Source organism: Panulirus ornatus, chromosome 68 (genome assembly GCF_036320965.1).
Source record: "Panulirus ornatus isolate Po-2019 chromosome 68, ASM3632096v1, whole genome shotgun sequence".
NCBI lineage: Eukaryota > Metazoa > Arthropoda > Malacostraca > Decapoda > Palinuridae > Panulirus > Panulirus ornatus.
In genome coordinates, this window is record NC_092291.1 from 13,692,489 (window position 1) to 13,717,861 (window position 25,373).

Here is a 25,373-nt window from a genome sequence, read left to right on the forward strand (position 1 = left end):
CAGATAAAGGAGCGATATGTGACACTATCAAAGCATAGAGAGAGAGAGAGAGAGAGAGAGAGAGAGAGAGAGAGAGAGAGAGAGAGAGAGAGGAGAGAGAGAGAGAGAGAGAGAGTAATCAAAGATCACTTGTAAAATTTATCTTTTCAAGGTAATTGTAGTGCATAAATATCATTCCTATTCAATACACTAAGTATATCATGGCGTATGGCTTCAAAAGCAAATTCCCAAAATCTATGACGACTTTAGTCTCTTTACTTTTGTAACATGCACTTTAAATTTACGTTAGTAAAATTATGGACACGTTATGTTGTTTTCAACCCTTTATTCTTACAATGACTAGTTCAGTCTGTGTTACCTATGTTATTTCCTATCTGATGTCCAGTTCTAGTGGAAAATCGGGTTTACACTTACGAATTAAGAGATAGTATATGGGTTCAACAATGCATATCTAAAAGTCATCAGTGAAAGCCACTAATTCAATATCTTGGTAAGATTCGAAGGGCACAAAATTCTGGTTGGCGTAGGGTCCCTTGATGCTTTATTCCAGCCTGTATTTCACTCTTGATTCTTTTAATCATTTGACTTCAAAATAGACGTTTAAGGTTTAAGGGAACTTGTTCTGTGATGGATCTCAGCTTTCTTATGTCTCATTCTTTTTTTTCGAGTTTGGCTGTCAGTTTTAAAGGTTTTAGCTTAGGTTTCTGGTGGCTCTGATACATCTTATCGTACCCTTAACCTTGACGAAGCTCTGTTGTCAGCCATGTTGTGGGTTAGCTGTTGATTCAGTTTTGTTGTGGGCTTTGCTCTGTTCTTGCTCAGTTTTAGTCTTATCTCAACCCCATTCTGGTTTGGATTTCCTCATTCTTTTCTAGTCTGAGACCCCAGCTCTTAATATTTCTATCCTTGACAGGAAATGCATATATCGTGAATTTCAACTTTATCATAGTAAAATTTCTGAATGTATATGATCCCAATACTCATTATCAGATTTTCCTTTACACTAAAATCTAATCAGCTATATAGTCGATCACTCACCATCTTTCATACTATTCGCCACTTCCCGCGTTAGCGAGGTAGCGTTAAGAACGGACGACTGGACCTTTGAGGGAATATCCTCACCTGGCCCCCTTTTCTGTTCCTTCTTTTGGAAAAAAAAAAAAACGCAACGCCACTGGTGTAACTCATAAGAAAACGCGTTATTTTCTTGTTATACCTTATGAATACCTGTTAACACAGTGAGAGATCATTACAGCCACTTATTCTTTATAGTGATACAATGATATATGACTAAATTTATCTCATCCTTTACACTATTACTGTATGGTGCCCATACTAAGAATGATGAAGTTCAAGATATTGGGCTGAGAAGTGGTTAGCAGATGGGTTAAGCACCACAGTCCTCGTCCATGGCCTATAGGTGCATTTTACTCGACAATATTCTTTCTTACCATTGTTTTTCATTGTGATTCTAGAATTCGTAATAATGTTTCTGTGAACAAGAACCTTATAGTAAAATTTAAAATTATAGTCAAGGTGGATCGCGGCTGGTAGGGGAATACCCTTTTTTCCATCCCTCTCGTACCCTTGCCACTGCCTCTTAAATATTCTGTGCATTTCTCTAGGCCCATTATCTACTGACCGATCCTTAGAACTAACCAAGGGGTTACATTTACTATCAATTGAATGATTCTGTTACTATATAGTTAATGGGAAAATGGTCCTAAAAACGGTAAACCTTTTCTGATATATGGAAATGAGAAAAATATTCAAATGGATTTCATTATTACGGAATAAAATGCACTGTCGACTTTACCTTTTGCTGATAATTTTGTGCATCCGAAATGTTTAGGCAATAGTTGAGTTGTTCTCCCGACAAATGTGCGCTGCCGTGTCAACAGGAAAGAGGATGGAACACAATACTTGCTTGACACCAGAGCGAGTCGTGGCACAGAAAGATGCCAGAACCATTTTCTGAGGTAATTCTTTGCATTTTAACGAATTTTTTGAAATCATGTGGGTGGTGGTTATCTTGCAGTTAAACGGCAGCAGTATGTGACATGTGCAACCGACAGCCAAAGAAAGAGTCGGCCCTCAGGACAATGCGAAAGGCAGCAATCCGGGCCGATAATCACTATGACCTATCAACGTAAGGTTAAGGGAGAGTTTGAATGCTGATTAGGGTGTAAAATGGTTTGAAGTGCTATCTTGACACATTTTTCAGTAAGGTAACTGTACTCGGTGCTGCTAACACTGATTCAGTAGAGTCCATTAAAAAGTAATGAATAAAAAATCATGAGTTATGCGAACAGAAAGTTCATTCATTAATCTGTAGTGTTCACATGTATGTTAATTCACATTCTGTTATTTACTATCAGATCTTTAAACTTCATTTCTAGTGTTTGCCATGAGTAGTTTTTGTTAATCACTGTTTAAAGCCACTGAAATTATGCATTTAGCGTTGCATTTCTTTTTTTTAGCATCTGACAAATATTTTCTTGGAAGAGTTTTATTTTGGACCTCAACTCGCCTAAGAAAAATTCTTTTGAGAAATATAATTTCAGTTCTGTTATTGTGCACACAAATGATAGCTGAAAACTTAGCACGAGATAATCTTGACCTCAAATTATTGTACCACACCCAAAAATTAAAGTAAAAAATTAAAGGAACATGTTTAACTGACATGAATAATGTAAATAAATTAAAGGGGATCTACCTTATCATGTTAATTATCATGCTACATATATCCTTTGCTTGAACATATGTTCATTATGTATAAAGGGTAAAATCAGTTGCTTATTTTCCACATACAGTAAGGAAAGTAAACCTTTTTTGTTTTACAAGAATGCCTAAATGCATTGGTTCATTTACTAACATTTCAAGAAATTAAAGCTGTTTAGTTATACTTGGTAATATTCTTTAATGATAATGATCAGATGTATCAGTTTATGGTAAGCATTCTATTACTTTGTGTGTAAGGATAATTTTTTCACAATTCCAATGTAAATTACCTTAAAGTAGGGCTAGTGAAATGTACTTGGTTGAGAGGGGTCATTACAGGATGCTGAGACTCTTGTATTTATAAAAAGTTTCTGCTCAGAAACTTGGGTTGAAAAGCAGCCTAGTTGGGCCCCTTGTCTGTTATTAATTTTCATATGTGCATATTTGAAGTATTAATTACATTGATAAATAAAGTTTATGGCTATATTATTGGACCCCCAAGGCATATATAATTTACCATGAATTGCATTTTTATTGATTTATCAAGTAATTATGTAATATAGCAATTATTGAATAATATGCTTTACAACGTTCTTGTTTTACTGCTTTCAAGCATCTCTAATACAAGTTAGTAGTAGTGACATGTAATTGATATAGCTTAGCAACACTGCTTATGTAACAGTGATGAGTGATTATTACTGTGTGCAGTGGGGCCCAATCCACTAGTAGACATTGCATGTGGAGGACCCCTTCCACCTGTAGACAAAATACATTATTGACACTGCATATGAGGGCCCTTATTCCTCCTGTAGACAGCACATATTACCCACATTAAGTGAATATATGTAGGGGTCCCAATCCACCTTCAGACATAACTCACACTGTTTATGTGGAGGCCTCGTTCTCATTGCAGATATTACCCATACACAGCATTTGTAGATGTTTTCCACCTGTACATATTACTCACAGGCTGCTTATATATAGGGCTCCAGTTTACCTGCAGATGTGTGCCAAACAGTCATAGAAAAGATACGTATAGCCCTATTTTGAGGGAAAACACAAAAACATTGAAGATAGTCCTCAGTTCTTCTTCGACAGCCTTCCAGCAGGGTTCAACTTAACATCTGAAGGGGCTTCAAAAATTTCTAGGGCGGTACAGATTTATAGTGCAAGGTATTCCACTCCATCTACCTTAGACCCTTAGGTGCTACATTCTGATATACTTATCTTTCAGCATTTGGAAGCTCAGGCTAGCATCATACTTCATCCTGGGTCACGATATCTGCGTATAGGCCGTCCCTCAGACTCTGTTCCTCATACTATTCTGCATGCCATTGCTCGCAAGAGACGAAGCGGCGTGCCAACTTACAGTGATCCATTTTTAGTTCCTCAAGCCAAGTTGGTGAGTATGTTTATGTGTATTATTGCTGTAGTAGGAAATGTAATGGATGTGGTAAGTATTATCATCAGATACATATGTGGCTCTTGTTTCAGAAATTTGTTCCATTTGTAGTCTCCTAGAAGGTATTTGATGCTAATGATGAGGAAACACATTTTCCTGTGGTTTTTTGCATATAATAGATCATGCATACCACTGTGACATCTTGCAATATTCTTTCATCTAAGGCTCAGTCCTCTGCTCTTGACGCTACCTCGCTAATGCAGGAAATGGTGAGTATGTATGAAATATATATATATATATATATTTTTTTTTCCAAAAGAAGGAACAGAGAACGAGGCCAGGTGAGGATATTCCCTCAGAGGCCCAGTCCTCTGTTCTTAACGCTACCTTGCTAACGCGGGAAATGGCGAATAGTATGAAAGATATATATATATATATATATATATATATATATAATTTTTCATAAATATTCACCATTTCCCGCTTTAGCAAGGTAGTGTTAAGAACAGAGGACTGAGCCTTTGAGGGAATATCCTCATTTGGCTCCCTTCTCTGTTCCCTCTTTTGGAAAATTAAAAAATGGGAGGGGAGGATTTCCAGGCCCCTGCTCCCTCTCTTTTTAGCGTCTTCTATGACACGCAGGGAATATGTGAGAAGTATTCATGGTCAAGGTGAAGTGAATGCCAGTCTTATGGAATTTGTATCTCAGAAATAACTTCTGCTATAGACTCTGTCAACATGAATCGTGGTCACTTCAGGCATGGATTTCAAGGTCAAATGATTGCTATTTTCATGGAATTTGTATATCTTGGCCCATACATTTTATATAAGTGGAGATATTGATATGTGTCCATGTCTGCTGTCCTTTATAAACAATTTTCAGGATCAAAGGGTTTATTGTAATATATATTTCTGTTCTTTTATCTTTGGTTTTTCAGGATGGAGATGCTATACAAGAGTTGGAAGAGTGCCGTCTGAAAGTGAGTCATATCCTTCAGTCATCTCTGATGTCTGATGGATCCAGGCGCTTTGCTACACCACCTCAGCAAATTGCAGTTTACAATAAACGCATTCAACCAATGCAAGATGAAGATGCAGAACCATCACCAGTGTGGGTGTACAAAGACAAGGATTACATAGTTGGTGATGAGGTAAAGAACTTCCTTAACTTGGTAGTGCATTTATAAGATGAGAATTACAGTATAAATATTTTGTTTTAAGCATCTTTAAAACACTTTGATGGTATGAGATGTTAGTTTTCCACACTTTGGTGTTCGTAGAATGTTACACTACTATGTTATGAAAGTGCTGCTATTGTCCAGACATCCATATTTTGCCTCATTCCATTATTTGTTTTTTTGGATCCAAGGTAGTTGTGTTCCATGCTTTCCCTTGGTAATTTAAGTATTTTGCCCTTGTGATGGCCTCCTGATAAAAATTCCTTACTAAATTGTGTAGCATTCCTCCCACATCCTATGTTTTTAGTGTCTTCCAAAGTGCATCTCTGTCAACCGTCATATGATTTTCCAGATTCATGATTGCTATATACAGGTCCCTTTTTTTTTTTCTAATTATTTCTTGTACATCTTCAAAGTAAACACCAGATATAATCATCCTCTCCCACTCCTTAAAGCACATTGCTCCTTCCCAGTCTGATGCTCTGTGTACCACTCTCCCAAATGACTTAACAGACTTATAACACTGTATAGGCAGACTGCAAGCTTTCAGGCACCTCACCATGGGCCATATATACAATTAAAATCCTAAGCAGTCAATCGACAGTACTTCATTCCCTTTCTTATAAAACTGATCTGTGATCCCTGCCACTATGACACTTCACATAATGCAAGGATTTCACCAATTCCTCTTTTCATCAAACCATTCACTATGACTTTCTTCTTACACCACCTCACTCCAAACACCCAACAGTAAGACACTTTTAATTAGCACTGTTACATTGTTTATGATTATGTCAGGATTGTCATACTGAGGGATTAAGATTCGAGGTATTTGTGTTGAAATGTTTATGGTATAATTACTAAGGTAAATATAAACTGAATTTTCTGTATATACAACAGATGTGGATACCCTTAAATGAAGAAAAAATCTTGCTTTCTTTCAGATCCTGTCTCTACACCCAAGTTTAGAATACAACATCCATTTTCCCTTTGTACGAGGAGACCTGAACATTCATAGTGGCTTAGGTGGCTCAGTTAGTGCTGTTTTAGCTGATTTGGAGACTATATGGGGCCACTGTATTTCAACAGTTCTCAATGTTCCACTCAAAGATCTGAAGGTGTGCCATCTGTGTATTTGTGTTATCCTTATGAGATAGGCTGAATAAAAGGAAAAGAGTAAGTTCATCTTATGCAATAGAATAAGTTAAATGAGTAGGAAGGAATTTGAGTGTACAATTCAATGAAAGTGCGTTGTTTTGGTGTAAAATGAACTGAATTTGTAAATTTGCAGATATGAAAGGATTTATTGTAAAAAGTGCTAAAATCCTCTCATTCATATTCAAGCAAGGCATAGGCTTAGAGCAGTATGATGGCAAATATCATTCAAGCCTTTGAAATATATTTAAAGAAGAGGATGTATTACTTAAAGAAATGCAAGAGTGAATAATGGGAAAAGGTTTGTTGTTCTTGAGATTTTTAAACTGCAGAAAATTTGTGATAGGAATTACTGCACCAGGTGAGTTTATGTCTGAGGAGATCAAATGCAATAAGTAAAAACTGAGAAATTACCCTTCAGATGAAGCAAATGAGGATGGATATGCTAAGCTGGATATTCCTACTAAAGATGGGACTTGTTTCTAGGGTTGATACAAGAGATACAGTGAATAGATATGATGCTGATATTAAGTACCCCGACAATAAATGTAGAATGAGTAATACTGAACAATTTGTATTCTCATCAAGGATATTTCTTTCAGTTTTACCGGGCTGTGTTGATAATCCCAGACATATACAACCGAGACCATGTAAAAAAGTTGACCAACTTGCTGTTGAATGGCCTTGGGTTTGGTGGCTGTTTTGTACTACAGGTAAGTGTATTTACAATCTTTATATCCAGTGTGATGAACTTTTACTTTTTATGCCTTCATCTTGTCATATCTCTATTTGCAGTGTGTTGTGTAGTGCCAACAGTAGCAATTCTTTGCTGAATTGTAATCTTGGATGTATGATACTTTTTTGAGTCTGAACTAAAGATTGGGTGTTGCCAAACAGATCCTAAGTCAATTATATTTATAAATGAAAAAATTAAAATTGATTAAAAATGGTGTGATTTTACGTTAAAGAGAGAAAGCAGATAAGATGTAGTATGCATGAATAAGGTTAAATGACATTTATATCCCTTTCTTGAATTAAATGATTATAATGTTGAAACAGAGCAGTTGCTGCTTTTCTTTTGATTGTTTAATCTGCTTCAGATATGGCAGTGTTCAGCACAATTACTTTCATTACAGATTGATTTTTATTAACTTAGAGTTCTATTGATCATAGTTACTGCTTTATTTTGTACAACTTCAGCATGCTGCACCATACCTCTGGTAAATGTGTACTTGTAAAAGGCTCATTTCATCGAGTTATGTACATGTACTTCACTTTAACTATGCAGAGCTTGTGTTAAACACAGCCTCATCTCATGGGGACAGTGTGCTGACTCTGCCCTAAACCATGGCATATGAAGTGGCCAAGATAAATTTATAAGCAATATGTAGGGCTTGGCTCTGGATGGTGTGTGTGTGTGTGCCTAAGGACTGGCAAAATGCCTGTATAGTGCCACTGTATAAAGGCAAGGGGAACAAAGATAAGTGTTTGAATTGCATCAGTCTGTTGAGTGTATTAGGTAAGTTGTGTGGAAGATTGGCAATTCAAAAGGTGGTGGCATGCACAGAGCATCAAACTAAGAACAGTTTGGTTTTAGGAGTGGTAGAGGGTGTTTGGATCAGATATCTGCTTTGAAGAATCAAGAAACAGAAGGATTTGTATGTAGCATTTATAGTTTCTGTAAGGTCATCAAGTCCTATGAATGAATACTTGCTGGCCTCACACATTTTAATGATTTAAGAGGTTGAATCCTGATGAATATACACTTTTTATTCCACTATCGAGTCAGTGCTCTCTCAGATTCTCATGGGACTTTGCCTTTGGTAATTATTTTTCATCTTCAAAACCAGCATTTTCTTACTACACTGTTAAAGTTTTCTAATTTTTGTGTTAAATGAATGCCAGATTGTTTTAATGATTTTCATGCATGATACAATGTCTCAAGACTGGCAACTATATGGCCAAATAACTGTTGGACTTTGGAATTTAAGAGATTTTGAATATCTTTTATGCCAGATGGACCTGATATAAGATTAAATACTGAGAGTCCCCGAAATATGAATAGGTTTCATTCTTGGACCCTGTACATGAGTTGAATGGTTCATAGGTCAGAATATAAAAAATAACAAGTTGCATAAAATTCGAGTAAACACCTATACCTGCCTGTAATAATGTAATATGTTCTGAAGTGAATATAATTAATAAAACATATTAAGCAAAATTTAATAAAAACATGCACATTTAAGTAATTCTGCAGTTTGTAAGTATGGGTTTTTGTTTATATCTTGGATTAGGTATTAACTATTATATTTTGGAGCTTGTTTGTAAGTGGTGCATGTGATTGTAGATTGAATGTTCATGAGTTCAGGACTCCCGTTACATTATAACAACCTATAATTTTCATCTCCCGTATATAAGGATATACAAGTATTAACCAACGCTACAACAGTAATTATTTACTGTATTTACCAAAAACTCTTCCTTGTTTCTGATCCTATATAAGGCAACATAGCAGTAGGTGATTACAGTACTTATATATTGTTGGAATGGCATCTAGCTCAGGTGAGGTTGCTCCATGCATTGTCTTACGCTGAGCAGTGCTCTTTTTCACATCACTATCAGCACAGAACTTTTAAGACTTTTTATGTCATTTGTTTTTGTCATAGGCAACTGAAAAAAACAGCCACACTGGGTATCCACTGGTGAACCCATCCTTAACTTTTGTGAAATTTTCATTTTTAGAATTGTAAGGAAATGTGCAATCTGTTTGAGCCATTACACTCATTACTGTATTTTGTATAACGCTGTAAGGGCAAAATACTGAAATAATGAATGCAGCTGATGTGATCATATGTTCAAAACAGCCACCAATGTTCTCGCTCCTCAAAGGTGTTTAGGCAGCATCTTGACAACAGAGCTGCACCTTTTGCAAACACAAGCATTTCACTGAGCACTTCAGGGACTTTGTTGTGAGTCGAATACTTGTAGATAATAATTCAACCTGTGGAGTTGTATTTTCTCAATACATGTTTAATAGGAATTAAAACTTTAGTTATTTACTGTACTTAAATGTACAATGTCGACTAAGGTAGTAACAGGTGATTACCTCGAAGAGTAAATGCTGGGGAATTTACTGAGCACCATTAATTACCCATGCAAGTGCAAAAAATTGGAGGTTGCCAGTTTTTAGAATGCTGGATTTGAGACATTCATCTGTATGTTACTGTTTTTTTATGCTTAGAGGGATAAGTTTGCTTTGTATGAAGTGGCAACAGTTCATCAGTTGAACATCAACTTCATTATGCCTGTATTATACAAAAGAATATTCCATGCAATGAAAATTCATCATTACCGTTAGAATTATGTATTCTTATAATCTAATTTGTAAAAAGTAATTCTAACGGTGTTGTGATTTAGATTACTGCATTCTTACTGTGATCTTTGATCCATGAATCATTAATTCTTCACTTTATGGGTATCTGTAGTTAGTTTTAACTATGGATTGGTAACGGTAATATTTTGACATGGGAAGTTGACTCGTTTTCGTGGTATACCTGTTGGTCCTTTGGCAAGTTCACAGAATCCAGCCATGAATATGTGGCACCTTGTACTTGGGTTGCCCCAGTATCCTTCATACAACAGCCAGTGCCTGTGAAGATATTTGAATAGTTACTGTAATAGATTAAACATTTTTAGTGTTTGTGTTAAAAGAAATTTTTTGTAGTGCTTATTTATTGACTAATGCTTTAGATATTTGAATAGTGTCTGCAAAGTAAGTTGTTTTATGATATAATAGATAATTATGATATAATAGATAATTTCAGGATCTGTATGAGGCAAAGCACAACACCAGTAACAGTGATGTAGCTCACTATGTAAATTTTTTATATAGCATAACCCTTTCAATCCTAGACACGTATATCTCTGGTGTCCGTTGCCTTTGGGAACTCATTCAAGTGGGTGACCAAGGCAAAAGAGTCTCCATAACTGATGAACTCTAGTGCCACTTCTTAAATACATATTTAATACAGACAGATTTCTTACGACCAGTATAAAATGACCTTTGAATTCTATTGTATTGTGCTAAACATGTTAGTTGACCATAGCATTTGAAACCAAATCATGAACACTTTCAACTTGATTTTTATATATTACCTGTGTGGCCTTGCCATTGCCAGTGAATCTTTTAAGTGTATGAGGTCCATATTGAGCCATGTCTTCCATGCAGTTCCCTTGCCTGTTTTATCTTGAAGTAATGGTAAATTGCTGAACTGATGGATACCTGAGATAAATATAGATTTTAAGTTCACAGCTAGATTGCAAAATCAGTTTGTTCTAATAGATTGTAGGAATAATATACTCTTTATGAAAACCAGAAATGTGTCCACAATGAAACATTAATTTGAGCATAATCTTAAATGCAGACTCTTAAGCAAATGAACATGAAATGCAAACATAAAGTTAAATTTTCCAAAAGAAGGAACAGAGAACGAGGCCAGGTGAGGATATTCCCTCAGAGGCCCAGTCCTCTGTTCTTAACGCTACCTTGCTAATGCAGGAAATGGCGAATAGTTTGAAAGAAAGAAAAAATGATCAAGACTAATAATTAGTTACAGATCTAATTTAAAACTTGGATGCTAAACTTAACTGCATTGTAATGTGTTCAGACTGAATACCAATGCTCTGCTGGCAACTCTTGCATCAAAAGCTCTTCAGTAACCTTTCTGACTTTTTCACAATGCTATCAATCTTTACAGGATGTGAAGCAAAATGGGTGCTAAAATGAGGGAGTCTTCCAATACCTTTTTTGAATTTCATCGGTGAGATTGATGTATCAAATATTTTTTTATGAAAATATATGGAATTAAAGGAAAAAGGGGTAGATGCATTATGCACCAGAAATTATGAAAATATAAGTGTTGGAAAAATTTACCAGGAGACCCCCAAAGGCCATGTGATCCTTGTGCAGCATAAAGGACTGGGTGAGACTCTGTAAGCTGTACAGTCTTTGGATAATTGGGTGACATTGGGATGCCCTTTCTGACGTCTTCCCTAGCATAAAGGAACTCATGACGATAAGCATCATAAGTGTAGTAGGCTCCAAAGGTGTGGGTTGATACGTACATCTGTATTGGTGTGCTGCCCTGGAATGATATAGTAGCAATGTCTGAGACAGTACATGGTTCAGTAGAATAAATGGCACATAAGAAAAGACAATAGATGCTTAATGAGAAAATCTGCTGAACATGAAAGCAGGAAAGAGAGAAATGGGCAATTAGTTTTAAAGGTGAAATGTAATGCAAAGTATCTGACATATAACCACATTGGGAATTGTGTGAATGCTCTACAAGAAAAGAACCATTAATTTCCAGTTTTGTGGGACTTACAGATACACTTCATTACAAAATAATGATAGGATTAGTTTACAAGCCCATCACATAGACACTACAGGTTACCAGATATTGATAATGACAATGAATATGATTCAGTAATAATGGGAGCTTTTATCATATCTGTATTTAATTGGAGAGAATCTCCTCACATACACTTGGAGAGAATCTACTCACAATAGCCCCAGGCATTAACTCCTTCTAAACTTGCATAACAAGTGCACTGATACAACTCTCTGAGAAACATAATTGCAACATGATCATATTAGATTTACTTCCCAGCATATAAGATGCACCAAGATTTTAGGAAATATCTAAAAAAAAAAAAAAAAAAAATAGTGAATATAAGTACTTCATTTTTATTCTTGTATTACACAGTAGATTATCAATGCAGCATAAAATGAAATAAAATATGATACGGCATCATATTGGCTGAAACAATTTGAGAAAATTATTGACTCAAGCATGAGTTTTGGTCTGTTTGTGTGTCATATACAGTTAAGGATGAGTGCTCTGGGGCTACCATGTGTTTTGGATATCTGAGATGATTATTTGGAGGCAAGCATGAGTTTTGGAGAGTCTAGGATGAGTACCCCTGTGGTTGGCATGAGTCTTGGAATGTTCACATACAGTGAGCTACAAGAACCTTATGGGTGAACCTGGCAAATGATTCTTGTGATTCTCATTTATCTAACATACTGTTTTAGTAATTCACATACGCACAACAATAATAAAAGGCAATGATGGAAAAATTAACTCAGAAGCTCCAAGCTGTTGAATGCATATTAAGTCATTGTCAGGGCTACAGAGTCAAGGTGAGTAAAAGAATACTCTCTTACAAAACTAAATCTCAAACCAACAGAGGAACAATCCCCGGAAAAATTTTCTACTTTGAATAAGGTGGTATTAACATCATGGAAATGTTTAAGAATGAACTTGACACATATTATTTGCTTCAAGTCCATGACAAGCATTATTTGTTCCTCCTTAGACACTTAAAAAAGTTGATGAATATTTCTGATGAATATTTCTCATTAAGTTATCTGTTTGCCTTCCTGCTTTTATCACAGTAATCACCATGTCTCTGAGCTTTTCCACTATCACAAACAGACTTAAAAAAAAGGTCACAGTGAGCCAGTTGCTGTTTGTATTCTTTTGCATTTATATTTTCGTGCCATTGGGAAAATAAGAGGGCACCAGTAAGAACATTAGTCTTATATCAAAATATGTGTGGACATGCACAAATACATATGACAATGCAAACATTGTACTGCTCTGCATATTCTAGTTGGGGAAATCTTCATGCTGGAATAACCTTTAGTATATTTCTTACCATTGCTTGGCAATGTGAGAAGCAAATAAGAATATGAAAAAGATGGATACACCTTATGGAAGATTTCATAAGTAGGTAAACACAGGAAAGTAGGAAATATTAAAAGCTTAATTACCTTAAACTGTATTGAAACATGCTCCCAGTCTCCTACATGGTCCCCAAAGGTCACTTCTTCTCCATGACAAATGCCATTTACTCTTGGTTTAAAGACACGTCCCATGAAGTATCCCAAATTGGTTGAGCATATGCTTTTGCCCCTGTTGTAGGGATAAAACGTCCAGTAGGTTATGGTAAAGTGTTGTTGATAAGGCTCTGCTTCATCTACAGAAGCATTTGTTGTGTGGCGTTTTTTATTACTATGGTACAGTTCAGCAGCATTTTGGATGTGTGAGGATTGTTGATTAAGAGAAGTGACATTGTTTTGTTTGAAAGGACCTGATGAAGTTTCGAAGTGTGAGACCCCTAATATTTTAGTTGGGGCTGTACTCATGTGTTTTGTTGTTTGATGGCCCCTTTGTCTTTCTCTTTGTAAGGGTAATGGATTTTTATTTTTGCCATTATTACTCGGAAAGTCATAGTGCTCAAAGTCTAAGCCATAAGTGCTTCTGCTTTCTCTCCTGGTGGGTTGCATTGAGCAGGAATGGATGATGGCATAGACTGAAGGAGAATCATGTCCATCAGGTTTCTTACCAAAAAGAAATTTAGGTAAAGGGCAATTGGAACATCCTGGAAGAAAAATGTATCATTATTAGCATGTAAATTTCTCATTTTGGAAACAGACTTCATCATTATTAGCATGTAAATATTAGCATGTAAATATTGGATACTCATATCCACAACAGCATAAAGAATGCTAATCCCCAGGAGATATGATAATAAGAACATGCTCTTGATCATATCTCACCAAAGTCGTGTGAAGCAAGAAGAAAGGATCTTCGACTTGGCTTTCCTACTGGAAGTGATGACATTAAGGTAGCTGACTCATCTCCATCTACAGTGTTCCAAGACCTGTTGTTGGCTGCTTTGCTGGAGAATAGAGAAAATGTATTTTTATTTGAAATATAAATGGTTGTTTGTAAATCATTTAAACTGATGTATTTGTTATCTCTGCATTAGGGCAATCAAATTCGAGTTTATATATATTGTTAGTTTGTACCGGGAAGTCATCATCCTTGCATAACAAGTTACTATCTTCTGAGAAGTCGCCATGCTTACCCAGAAATTGCCTCCCTTACCTGGAAAGTATTGCACCCTTATTCACATAGTTGCCTCTTTAACATGAGAAATCCATACATGCTGAGGAAGTTGCCAAGCATCTCAGGAAGATTACAATCCTCACCAGGAAAGCCACCACACTAAACAGTGAGGCTGTCATCCTAACTTAGGAAGCTCGTACTCTCACAGCAGAGGCTGCCCTGTTCAATTTGGAAGTTACTAGCTTCATAAGGGTAGCCTCCAGACACCTAGACTATAGCCAGCTATATCTGAGAAATTGTCAGCCTTAGTTGGGAGGCTGCCAACCTCACCTATTTACTCATACACAGGTTGGCACCTAAATTTGGAAAGCTACAAATCTGCACTTGGAATATTTCCACCATCACCTATGTTCTCATCCTCTTAGCAAGGTTTCTACCTTCATCTGAGAGGCTGCCTTCCACTCTTGTGAGACTATCACACCATCATTTTGTGGATAGTTGCTATCCTCACTCAAGAGACTCCTAATACTCACCTAGGAGATGGCACTATCATTTTGTAAGTTGCCATCCTCATAAGAAGTTGCTAGTCATATTAAGGAGTACAATAGCAATGACATGTGAAACACTGAATGAACTACAGAGCAGTTTAGGGAAAAAGAGCTGGAGCACCAAAGTATACCAAACACACTTCATTGATATTTTTCCCCTCCAAAGTGTTTCCAGAAGAACCAGCCCCACTGAAACAAGTAGTAGTTGGAAAGGATTTTTTTTAAAGTTACAATGACTATCATGATTTTTACCCATGGTTACTTCCAAAATATTTACGATATTTTTGTTTACATTTAATAAGAATAGCATATGGGTGAGACTGGTGTAACAAATCCCTCTCTTACCTTGGTTTAACATGCTGTAGAAAGTCATTTACAGAACTTGGGAAGAAATTCTCGTCAGGATGAAGCCACACAACTGGTGCCCACTGTTTAGCTGCTTTCTCTCGCTCTAAGGGCAGAGTAGGAAAATGTTTTTCTATCCAATCATTTATATGTGGGACTCCTTTTACTTCTAAAGGCATGTAATTGGCCAGATTATGCAGAACCATGTTCTAATGATAAGATTATAAGATATTAACATTAGAATGTGTTTATGAAAGTTAATGATACAGTTCTAACACAGGAATCCTCAAAGGGAGGGGACAATGAGATACCATCAATACTGGATCATATTTTCATGTATAGCTGGTTGGAAACAGAGAAGTGCATATCAAAAGCTTTGCTTTGAAAAAGTAGTAATGCAGGAATCAAGTTTGAATTAAATGGTAATGGAGAATTGTCAAAGAAAGCAGAAATGATTATCAAGAATGATTACAAATTCTCTCTTTTATATCTTTTAGTTTCGTGCTATTTCCATTCATACAATGGTTTAAATACATACAAGTTACATACCTTTTTATTAATTTATTATATTATACTTTGTCACTGTCTCCCACGTTAGCGAGGTAGCGCAAGAAAACAGATGAAAGAATGGCCCAACCCACCCACATACACATGTATATATATATACACGTCCACACACGCACATATACATACCAATACATCTCAACGTATACATATATATACACACACAGACATATACATATATACTCATGTACATAATTCATACCGTCTGCCCTTATTCATTCCTGTTGCCACCTCGCCACAAATGGAATAACAACCCCCTCCCCCGCATGCGTGCAAGGTAGCGCTAGGAAAAGACAACAAAGGCCACATTCATTCACACTCAGTCTCTAGCTGTCATGTATAATGCACCAAAACCACAGCTCCCTTTCCACATCCAGGCTCCACAAAACTTACCATGGTTTCCCCAGACGCTTTACATGCCCTGGTTCAATCCATTGACAGCACGTCGACCCCGGTATACCACATCGTTCCAATTCACTCTATTCCTTGCACGCCTTTCACCCTCCTACATGTTCAGGCCCAGATCACTCAAAGTCTTTTTCACTTCATCTTTCCACCTCCAATCTAGTCTCCCACTTCTAAATTTCGGTTTGTGTGTGTGTGTGTGTGTAAACAGAATATGGATATGAGGAGTAAGTTGAAAATGAATCAGTGCAAAGAATGATGTATTTTTTGATGCTAAAGGCATTAGTTACACCCTCCGAAACCCACTCATCATCTCTCCCCATGTCCCACAAGGTAACTGATATACCGATCTTTGGCAAAGTGACAACTACTACTTGTTCTATTTCCTGTGAGAAGGGTTAGTTAAAGGTCGTGGGGTAACTCAGTTCCATGTGAGGAGAGTTAGCTGAAGGTCATGGGATAAACCAGTTCCATGTGAGAAGGTTTAGCTGAGGGTCGTGGGGTAATATAAATTCATTGTGAGAAAGTTTCTGATGAGGGTCGTTTGGTAACACCAGTTCCATGTGTGGAGGGTTATTTGAAGGTCGCTTGGTAACACCAGTTCCACGTGGGATGGGTTATTTAAAGGTCATTTGGTAACACCAGTTCCATTTGAGATGGGTTAAAGGTCGTGGGGTAACCAATTCCATGTGGGATGGAGTAGTTTAAGGTCGTGGGGTAACACCAATTCCATGTGGGATGGGTTGGTTTAAGGTCGTGGGGATATACCATTTGCGTTTGAGGTGGGTTAGATGAAGGTCATAGATGGAACGTGGACAGCTTAGGAAGTTTGCAGTTCGACCTCTGGAACGATTCATCTGTGGCTGAGTCCAAAGTAGTAAAGGTTCGGTCGTGGCCTGAAGGTACACCTGATAAGTGATAACACAGGTAATGACCACTGGTTGATTGTAGCCCAAGTGAACATATCAAGTGAAGTTTTTCAAGTGTTATACAGAAGTATTATTTATTATTTACAAAGGTTTATTAGTGATATCGTTGCATTCCTCACGTGATTAACTATTTGAAAAATTTTGATATTACATCATAAATCAACTTCATAAATGTTCGTGTGTCCAGACATCTCATTCATAATCAGGAAATGATCTGGAAAGTGATCTGGAAATAAAGATCCTACACCATGTAATTATAATTTTTTTCTCCCAGAACTTTTGAAAAGTGATTTACCTCGCTGATAACGCATTTTTTTTTCTCTCGTCCAAGTGTAAACTGATAATGTCTGTCTGCAACAGTCTGGGTGATAAACAAATAGTAGTTGGGTAGGTGGAGGAAAGCTTCAAGCGCACAATGTACGCTTCAACATGGGAGGGTGACAAGTGGGCCCATTTATATAAGTATTTCTCGCGTTAAGAATTGAGGACTGAGCCTTAGAGGGAAAATCCTCACCTGGCTCCCTACTCTGTTCCTTCTTTTGGAAAGGAAAAAAGTGCTCCCTTATCTGTTCCTTCTTTTGGAAAAGTAAAATCGAGGGGAGGATTTCTAGTTCCCGCTCCCTCCCCTTCTAGTATCCTTAGACACGCAGGGAACACGTGGGAGGTAGAATTCTTTCTCCCTTATCTTAGGGATAATATATATATATATATATATATATATATATATATATATATATATATATATATATATATAGTAGTAATCACAATGATGCGCGATCTTCTGCTACTTTACGATAACCTGTCAAGTAGCATTCAACCAACGCAGTTCAAAAGTATTTTGAGACTAGTTATTGTAAATTGATGAGCTTTTTATATGTAAATACAAAATATATAATTTTATATTCATAGTATTAAGTTTATAGATACATTTTAAAGGCCAAATTACATTCCATATAAATGGTTTTGAGGTCTTGGGATACCTTTTCCACGTTCGAGAGCATTTGTGATTACATTTTCTATGTTGCAGTTCGATTAAAAAAAGGTAACATGTCATGAACAGCATGTATTTATCTTATATATTTTCAAACTCCGAGAAGCTACAATGAAATGCAGCTTCTCAATGATTCCGGCTTATGCAACAGCGGATGCGAAAATGCCACCCTTTCCTTTACTCTTACAATGTTGCACTCATTGACGGATATTTTTGTTTCACGGTCAATTTCATTTGTTTTCTTTCTGTTCTTCATTCGGATTTGCTGAAAGCATATGGTAGGGTCGACACAGAAGCCTTGTGAAAGGTGTTGCGAATTTATGAGGTGCATGGAAAGTTATTAAAGGTTGAGTCTTTATCCTGAGAATAAGGTGTGTGTTTATGTTGGAAAGGGGGAGGGTAACTGGTTCCGGTGATGGTGGGTTTGTGTCAACTGTACATGATATTACCGTGGATGTTTAATCTGTGTATGGATGGTGTGATCAGGAACGTGAATACATGGGTCTTTGAGTGAGGAGTGGGTCATGGTATTTTGCAGATGACAGATCTGGTGGACAAACTCCGGGGAATACCTCCAGAAGCTGGTGGCAGAGCTTGGAAGAGTTATAAGGGAAAAGTTGAGAATGAATGAGAACAAAAATAAGATTATGGGGTGCAGCAGGGAGATTAGACAGGATAGTTTGAGTGTAAGTCTGAATAAGGAAAACTTGGAAGTGTGGAGTGCTTCAGGTAACGGAATGGACATCGTAGAGGATGGAACAGTGGCTCTGGAAGTGAGCCATACGGTGGCAGACGAGTCTAGGTCCCTGGGCACATTAAGGAGTGTGTGGAAGGAGATGATCACACGTTTAGCTGGCCGAAGATGAGTAAATTTGATGAAGTAGTCACAATACTATTGTATGGATGTGTTGTTATAAGCCATGAATGCAAAAGAAAGTACATGGGTGAACGAGCCTTGATGAAATGCCTGAGGACACGTCGATTGAATAATAAATGACAGTGAAAGGGAAAGACTGGCAGTAAGTGAATCTTGATGAAAGAGCTGATCAGGGTGTCCTGAAAGGGTTCAGACATATGGATGAGGGAGGAAAGGGTAGAACTAGACCACGGAGATGGAAGGTTGGAAAAGGAGGCTTTGAGGCATCATAGCCTCAATATAAGATTGATAAACTATATGAGGAATAGGGGCATACTGTGTGTATGTGTGTTTGGGGATGGTCTTGCTATGGATGACAGGTTTGGTTTCAGTACATTAAGCATGACTGCTAGCGAGTGGCTGTGCAACTTTTTTTTTTCTACATGTTGAAGGCTCCAGTCACGGACTAAAGTCCATATCAAGGCCGGACCTTAATTGAAATTTGGAGAGAAGTATGAAACGGAAAGAGAAAAAGACAAAGGAAAGTATTTACGAATTTTTGGGAGTGAAAAACCTGCATGAGGCTCTTGCTCGTTTGCTCTTGATACTACCCCCGGAAGAAGGACGAAGCATTGTTTACACATCTTCGCACATTATCCGAAAAGCTTCCTTTGCAGTACACATGTAATCTACGTCAGATCATGTAAATGTTGGGGATATAAACCTGAAATTGAACTATAAAAAAGGAGGCATGGCTCCAGTTCAGTGAGGCAGTGAAAACACACACTCTTTCAGTGATGGTTTGCCGCTTCTTTGCTCTGTACTTTTGAGTCCACTCTGTCCTAACCCGATGAGCGTTGCCAAATTTCTTTCTCGCAACCGAAACCCTGCATCTTTGGAATCTTTCCTATTTATCCCCTTTGTAATCTTGCTGCATCAAATGTTATTCCTCTACTTAATTTTTAACTTGTGGATTACACAATCGATATCTGCTTTACTGACGTAAAACAACCCAAAGGTACAGTTCTCGGGGAAGTACTTACAAAAAAAAAAGGACTACTCACCAGCTTGCTGCAGCTTGTCGGTGATTCCAATCGCCGCACTCTCTGCTAGACCCAATGTCCCTAGTAGCAGTACTATAGAGAGCATTATAGTTGGGATGTGTTCGGGAATTCCGTCCCCCTAGCTGTGTCGGACGGATGTTTGTTCGGCTTTGATCTGGAGTGCTTGCCGTCTCTCTTCTAGATCGTGAAGCAGTTGTTCCTCAGCCTTAGTCTAGATTTTTGATCCCATGGCTGGAGAAAGAGGATGGTGCTGCTTTACTTTGGGCCTCTTGGTTTCGCTGCAGAGTTCTTTCCTTGGCTAGAGGGGATGTAGTTGGGGGTGTGGCGCCTTCAGTTCTTAGGGAACAAGGTCCTCTTGGCTTGGATGCTGGGTATTACAACTGTAAATGGTAATAACACTAATTTGGTTACGGAATGGGATATCCAACTGTTCTGGTCCTTATTGGGGGTGAGATGTATAGCTATAGTCATGGGATCAGTGCTTACCTTTGACCGAGGGGAGGACGCAGCCGAAAGACGTGGGTGATGACTACTCTAATATTTTTGAGTCCGGAGCGGGAGATAGTGAGCAGGACGAAGTGCGGGTAGCGTCTGTTGAGGGCGAGTGATGGAGGCCCGTGTGTAGTACAGTTGGCCCTGGACTAGTTGACACCGCCTCTGCCGCTGCTGCGTATGTCGCCCAGCTTGTGATGCCAGTTCACATAGTGTTAATGCTTTTCTGTGTTCTGAAGCCGTGGTCGTTGGTCTTTCAGTGAAACACTGCTGCTGAGATTTTTAATGTCATGTGTAACTGAGACCCATCCGTACAGTTGCTGATGCTGTCAGAGTTGTTGCTCTTGTTGGTACCAGTGTAAACCAGTTTACAACATTTGGTAATGGTAATTCTACTGTTTCTAGCACTGCTGCTGATAAGGAATTGTCACGTGGTTTAAATGAGATTTACAATTAAGAGTATGGCCTGATCGGCAGCACTTTGCCAACGAACTCCATGCATATGTTTATGTGTATGTAATACACGTATATTTGTTTTTATTTGTGTGTGTGTGTGTGTGTGTGTTTACGTCCATTGTGTATGGTGCATGTTAACACGTGTTTATGATTGTGAAAACCTACTGATTTTTGAAAATATAGGTAGGAGGGCTATACTACTTCTTGCATTTCTGTCACACAGGTTCTTCAGTTTCTTAAAACCACTTGCATTTACTAATTCAGGTTATTCCAAGTGAGCACTAGTCTGCTACGGGGTTGCTGAAGACGTTTCCTATGTTCTCCCGTACACTTCTCATGCCAAGCCTCATGATCCCTCTTGCTATGGAATCTGATTTGACTCAATTGTATATAGTCATGTATCTACCTTTATCTCCCCTCTCCTGATATATATATATATATATATATATATATATATATATATATATATATATATATATATATATATATATATATATATATTGCAATAGATCACAATGATAGGCGTGATGTGGTTCTTTCTCATAACCACGAGAATATATAAACAAGATAAGCCAAGTGTATAATTACATCGTCAAGATGTGATTATACTCGAAAGTGCACTCGGCTGATTAAGTTTCTCACGTGGTTATCAGCAATGCGCGCGCACGAGTGCAGTACTAAGGTGAAATGTGTACACGGCCAGGGTGAAAGTGCGTGCTGTGTACCTTTGTCTAATACATAGATAGCATCTGTGAGTCAGCTCACAGGAACACATGATCTCGCATCTGAATTGTTGTTCTATTGGTAATCAGTAAAACCAAATCAATAAGGAACACTTAACTGTTCTTGTTTAACAAAGTTAAGAGAAAAGAAACAGGAAAATGCATATTGAAGCTAACGTTCAAAAATTATTTTAGGAAAAAAAAATGATTCAGGGAAGTGATTTACCCGTGGCAGGCCAAAAAAATTTAAGCGAGTCTGGTCAGTTGCGCCGCCCAGTCTGGCTGGCGACAAAAAAAAAATAAACCATAACCATTACTGCATCTGGTGTCACGTTCCTCGAGACGATCCCGGTAGCCACTCCCTCACACTCCCCATTTCTTCCGCAACCCCGGTGAAAGTGAAAGTTTATACTGAGTAGCAACAAGGCTTGAGGGATGGGTGCCTGCAATGCTGGCTCCGCTTGGAGCCTAGTCGTGGTGGGATGTTGTTTTGTCTACAGAGGAAGTTGAGCGATATGTTGTGAAATTGTTCACAGTTAGAAGTTTGCGCTCAGAAACAGTGGTATTCAATTTCCAGAAAGTTGCGCTGATTTACTCACCGCTGTTCTTACTCTGTTAGACTCAAACCAGTGTTACAGAGCGGTTTTTGAGATCAATTGGGAACTAAGTTGTCAGACAGAAACATTTCATTACCTTAAGTATCTGATAAATGATCTTACTAAAACGAATCTTGCACGATAAATCACCCCATTGCTAATGACCTTAGTTCATCCCAAAACACTCTTGAAAAAAAAAGTGATGGTTGAAAGTATATTATCTTGATTGTAGCTTCGTCCTTGATGGTTTTATCTTCCTAAAATCTAAGGCACGACTGGAGCTCTGACACCATTTCTATGCGCCTATCCAATTGTTATCATTTCTGTCTGATAACAGTCGTCCATTATCTAGCCTATCTGTCTAGCTGTTTCCGGCTTGTCCTGACTTGTCTGGCATCTGTCACTCTTTTTCTTTCGTTGTCTCGTAAACATCCTCACCCCCCTATTTTTTTGTTTTATCTACAGATTTATTTACCTGTCCTATCCTTGGTACGCACACACTGAGGAATCGCACGTTGTATACGCCTGCAGCCAAGTCATACGGTCACCCTTATTGACAACTGGACACAGCGTCCCCTTACAATGTATACTGTATTGTATATAGTGCTCGCCTCTCTTAAAAATTATCATAGTCCAGCTAAGTCGCCACTATGGCTTGCACAATGATGCTTTGCGTAGGGCAGTACAAATTATTTTTCCCCCGAAAAACGTAACTGCTAAGGACACAGATGCCAAAGCGAGGTCGGCCGGGCAAAGAGAAAATAATGGGTGTCACCCGTCCGTCTGGGAGTCGTCAACACCCCTCCGTGCGAAATGCCTGTCACTACCGTTCCTTCCTTCCTCCATGTCGCAATCTGTGCTTCACAACCTTTCACTGGTCATGTACCGTAGAGTAGTTTTATACATACCTTCCCATGTATACCTTTGAAAACGAGACAGAGAAATGGTTTACCTGCTATGAACTGAAGTCGTTCTTGCTATCTGTCTTTCCCATGATAAGTACAAAGGAGAGGTCTTATTGCACACTTCCGTCGGGTGTTTGACGTATCATCCAGACGTATCATCCAGTCACACCAGATACTCCCTGACACTTGCTAGCATCAATCTCAGATAGCATGGATTCAATCGATGATCCATCCCTTCTTTTCTCTAATGTATGGGTCGTAATTCTTTCGTAGGGTTATGTCGATGGCGGCCGTTATATAATACGCTTCGCACAAGAATGTTTTAGCTTTGATAGATTGTGTAAACAAATAGTGAACGGGTGTCGCGTCGTGCCACAGGCGAAACAGACACGACCTGGATCCAGCGAACTAGTGCAATAGGGATGGGAGCATGGGGGGGAAATAGTTGCGTAACGACGAATAGGGGTTGGGGAATGTGATGCGTAACGGGCGTCTATATCTCCTATTGTTACCACTAAACTGTGCACACCATCCTAGTCGGCAGCCGTATGTTCCTACCGTTATAATGAATGAACTCTGAATACAAATCATATTCGTTGTTTCACTGTTTTTCCTCTCTCGTGTGCTTGATGCCACTCACAGATCATAGGCCTCATGGAGTCTAGGCATTCGTTGAAACAAAAACAATTCTATAAAGTCAGGAGGAAAGAATAACATAATCTAAGACTTCTCGAGCAAGTTTAAAACCTGATTCTTAAAAAGGGGTAGGTCATAGACGTTAGAAAAGGCAAGAGAAAAAAAAAATGTTCCAAAACTTTGCCATGTAATGAACCAAATCACACAACGGCCCACCGAACGACCAAGATAGTCTTGTGACTTGATGACTTGCTGTTTAGCAAATGACTCAGGCAAACAAGGTGCCAGTTTTCGGAAGCAGAAATCAGAGTAATATCAACAAAAGAGGGAAAGAATACAAACATTGTAGGTCGAAGGTTTAGTCTCAGATTGGTGGAGTTTGATCAAATCAAATTGCTTGAGACTAAACGTATCAAGCAAGACTTAAACTTGAGCCTCCTCAAGTAGTAGTACGACCAATCTATTGTGCAATCGGAGTTACTGTTCAAAAGTTCAAAAGAGAAGTATCTTAAAGGCAAACTTAACCAGTGATACGGGAGTTTCCAAGTTAGATGTTCCTGTGGCGTCAGATATGTTTACAGTGTTGAATGGTGGAATTTTATTAAAAAAAAAAAAAAAGGAAATAAGGGTTATTGCAGAAAGGAATTGAAAGGAACATGATTTTAGAGGCACTAAAGTTTACCACTGATGTGTTATCGTACTGGTATGGATTATTTCCTCACCTAATCAGTGTTCTACACAGGTTGATCCTTTGAAGATTCGTAGGAGATGTCTACTCAGAAGCTTCTATTAGGGACGGATATAGCTGTTTGTTTATTACGGGATTTCCTAGACTAATTCAAGGAGTACCAAGTCTTATGTTAAGTGGTGAGATTTTAAACACCGCTGGGGAACGGAACTTGTGAGGAGGTTCTAGAATGAGAAATAGGAAAGAAATGGATTTGGAAAGTACTGATCTAATCACCTGGCATGGAATTACACAACCCCATGTGAGGCGAGGTGGCGATGGGAATAAATAAAGGCAGACAGTATGAATTATGTACACGTGTATATATGTATATGTCTGTGTGTATATACATGTATACGTTGAGATGTATAGGTATGTATATTTGTGTGTGTGGACGTGTATGTATATACATGTGTATGTGGGTGGGTTGGGCCATTCTTTCGTCTGTTTCCTTGCGCTACCTCGCTAACGCGGGAGACAGCGACAAAGCAATATATATATATATATATATATATATATATATATATATATATATATATATATATATATACAGCGTACGACAAAACCGGTAAAACCTACCTTAAAGCCGCTGGTTGAAATTGATGGCACTGCTAACGTGTTGGCTTCATTGTGTATAGCTGCGATCTCCATAGTAAGTAAACAGTTGTGGCAATAAATCATGAATGTTTACTTTGTCCGTCAGCGTTGTTTGTTGCCTTACGACACATCATCTAGAAGTTTGAGAGAACAGCACCATTATCA

The 25,373-nt window shown here is 38.0% G+C and overlaps 2 protein-coding genes across 3 annotated transcripts in view; one reads left to right on the top strand and one right to left on the bottom strand.

Annotated features, from left to right (window-relative positions):
- Positions 1 to 1,855: 1,855 nt before the first annotated feature.
- Arp8 (Actin-related protein 8) overlaps positions 1,856 to 25,373 on the top strand; it is a 30,426-nt gene continuing 6,908 nt past the window's right edge. Inside the window, exons 1-5 of the mRNA XM_071659755.1 lie at positions 1,856 to 1,979; positions 3,956 to 4,123; positions 5,062 to 5,274; positions 6,246 to 6,419; positions 7,059 to 7,169. Coding sequence (XP_071515856.1) covers positions 1,959 to 1,979; positions 3,956 to 4,123; positions 5,062 to 5,274; positions 6,246 to 6,419; positions 7,059 to 7,169 — 687 coding nt within the window. The 5' untranslated portion in view covers positions 1,856 to 1,958. The remainder of the gene's footprint in view (positions 1,980 to 3,955; positions 4,124 to 5,061; positions 5,275 to 6,245; positions 6,420 to 7,058; positions 7,170 to 25,373) is intronic.
- On the bottom strand, positions 9,805 to 20,721 carry LOC139747422 (uncharacterized). Of its 2 annotated transcripts, none has more exons than XM_071659756.1 (8): positions 20,564 to 20,721; positions 20,078 to 20,457; positions 15,269 to 15,374; positions 14,084 to 14,205; positions 13,295 to 13,905; positions 11,390 to 11,600; positions 10,612 to 10,738; positions 9,805 to 10,105 (listed from the first exon to the last, which is right to left on the bottom strand). In XM_071659756.1, exons 2-8 carry the CDS (start codon positions 20,160 to 20,162, stop codon positions 9,952 to 9,954), a joined length of 1,416 nt encoding a protein of 471 aa, XP_071515857.1. In that variant the 5' UTR covers positions 20,163 to 20,457; positions 20,564 to 20,721; the 3' UTR covers positions 9,805 to 9,951. The 2 variants fall into 2 exon arrangements, with proteins under 2 accessions (XP_071515857.1, XP_071515858.1); XM_071659757.1 differs by having other exon boundaries at positions 20,078 to 20,308; positions 20,564 to 20,695.

Bases quoted from the DNA above. Each gene is read 5' to 3' on its own strand.
- LOC139747422 (XM_071659756.1), bottom strand. From the start codon at position 20,162: ATGCTCTCTATAGTACTGCTACTAGGGACATTGGGTCTAGCAGAGAGT. The intron at 15,375-20,077 runs GTGAGTAGTCCT...CTCTGCCCTTAG, and splicing joins CGACAAGCTGCAGCAAGCTG to AGCGAGAGAAAGCAGCTAAA. The intron at 10,739-11,389 runs GTAAATTTTTCC...TATTTATCTCAG, and splicing joins TGGCCTTTGGGGGTCTCCTG to GTATCCATCAGTTCAGCAAT.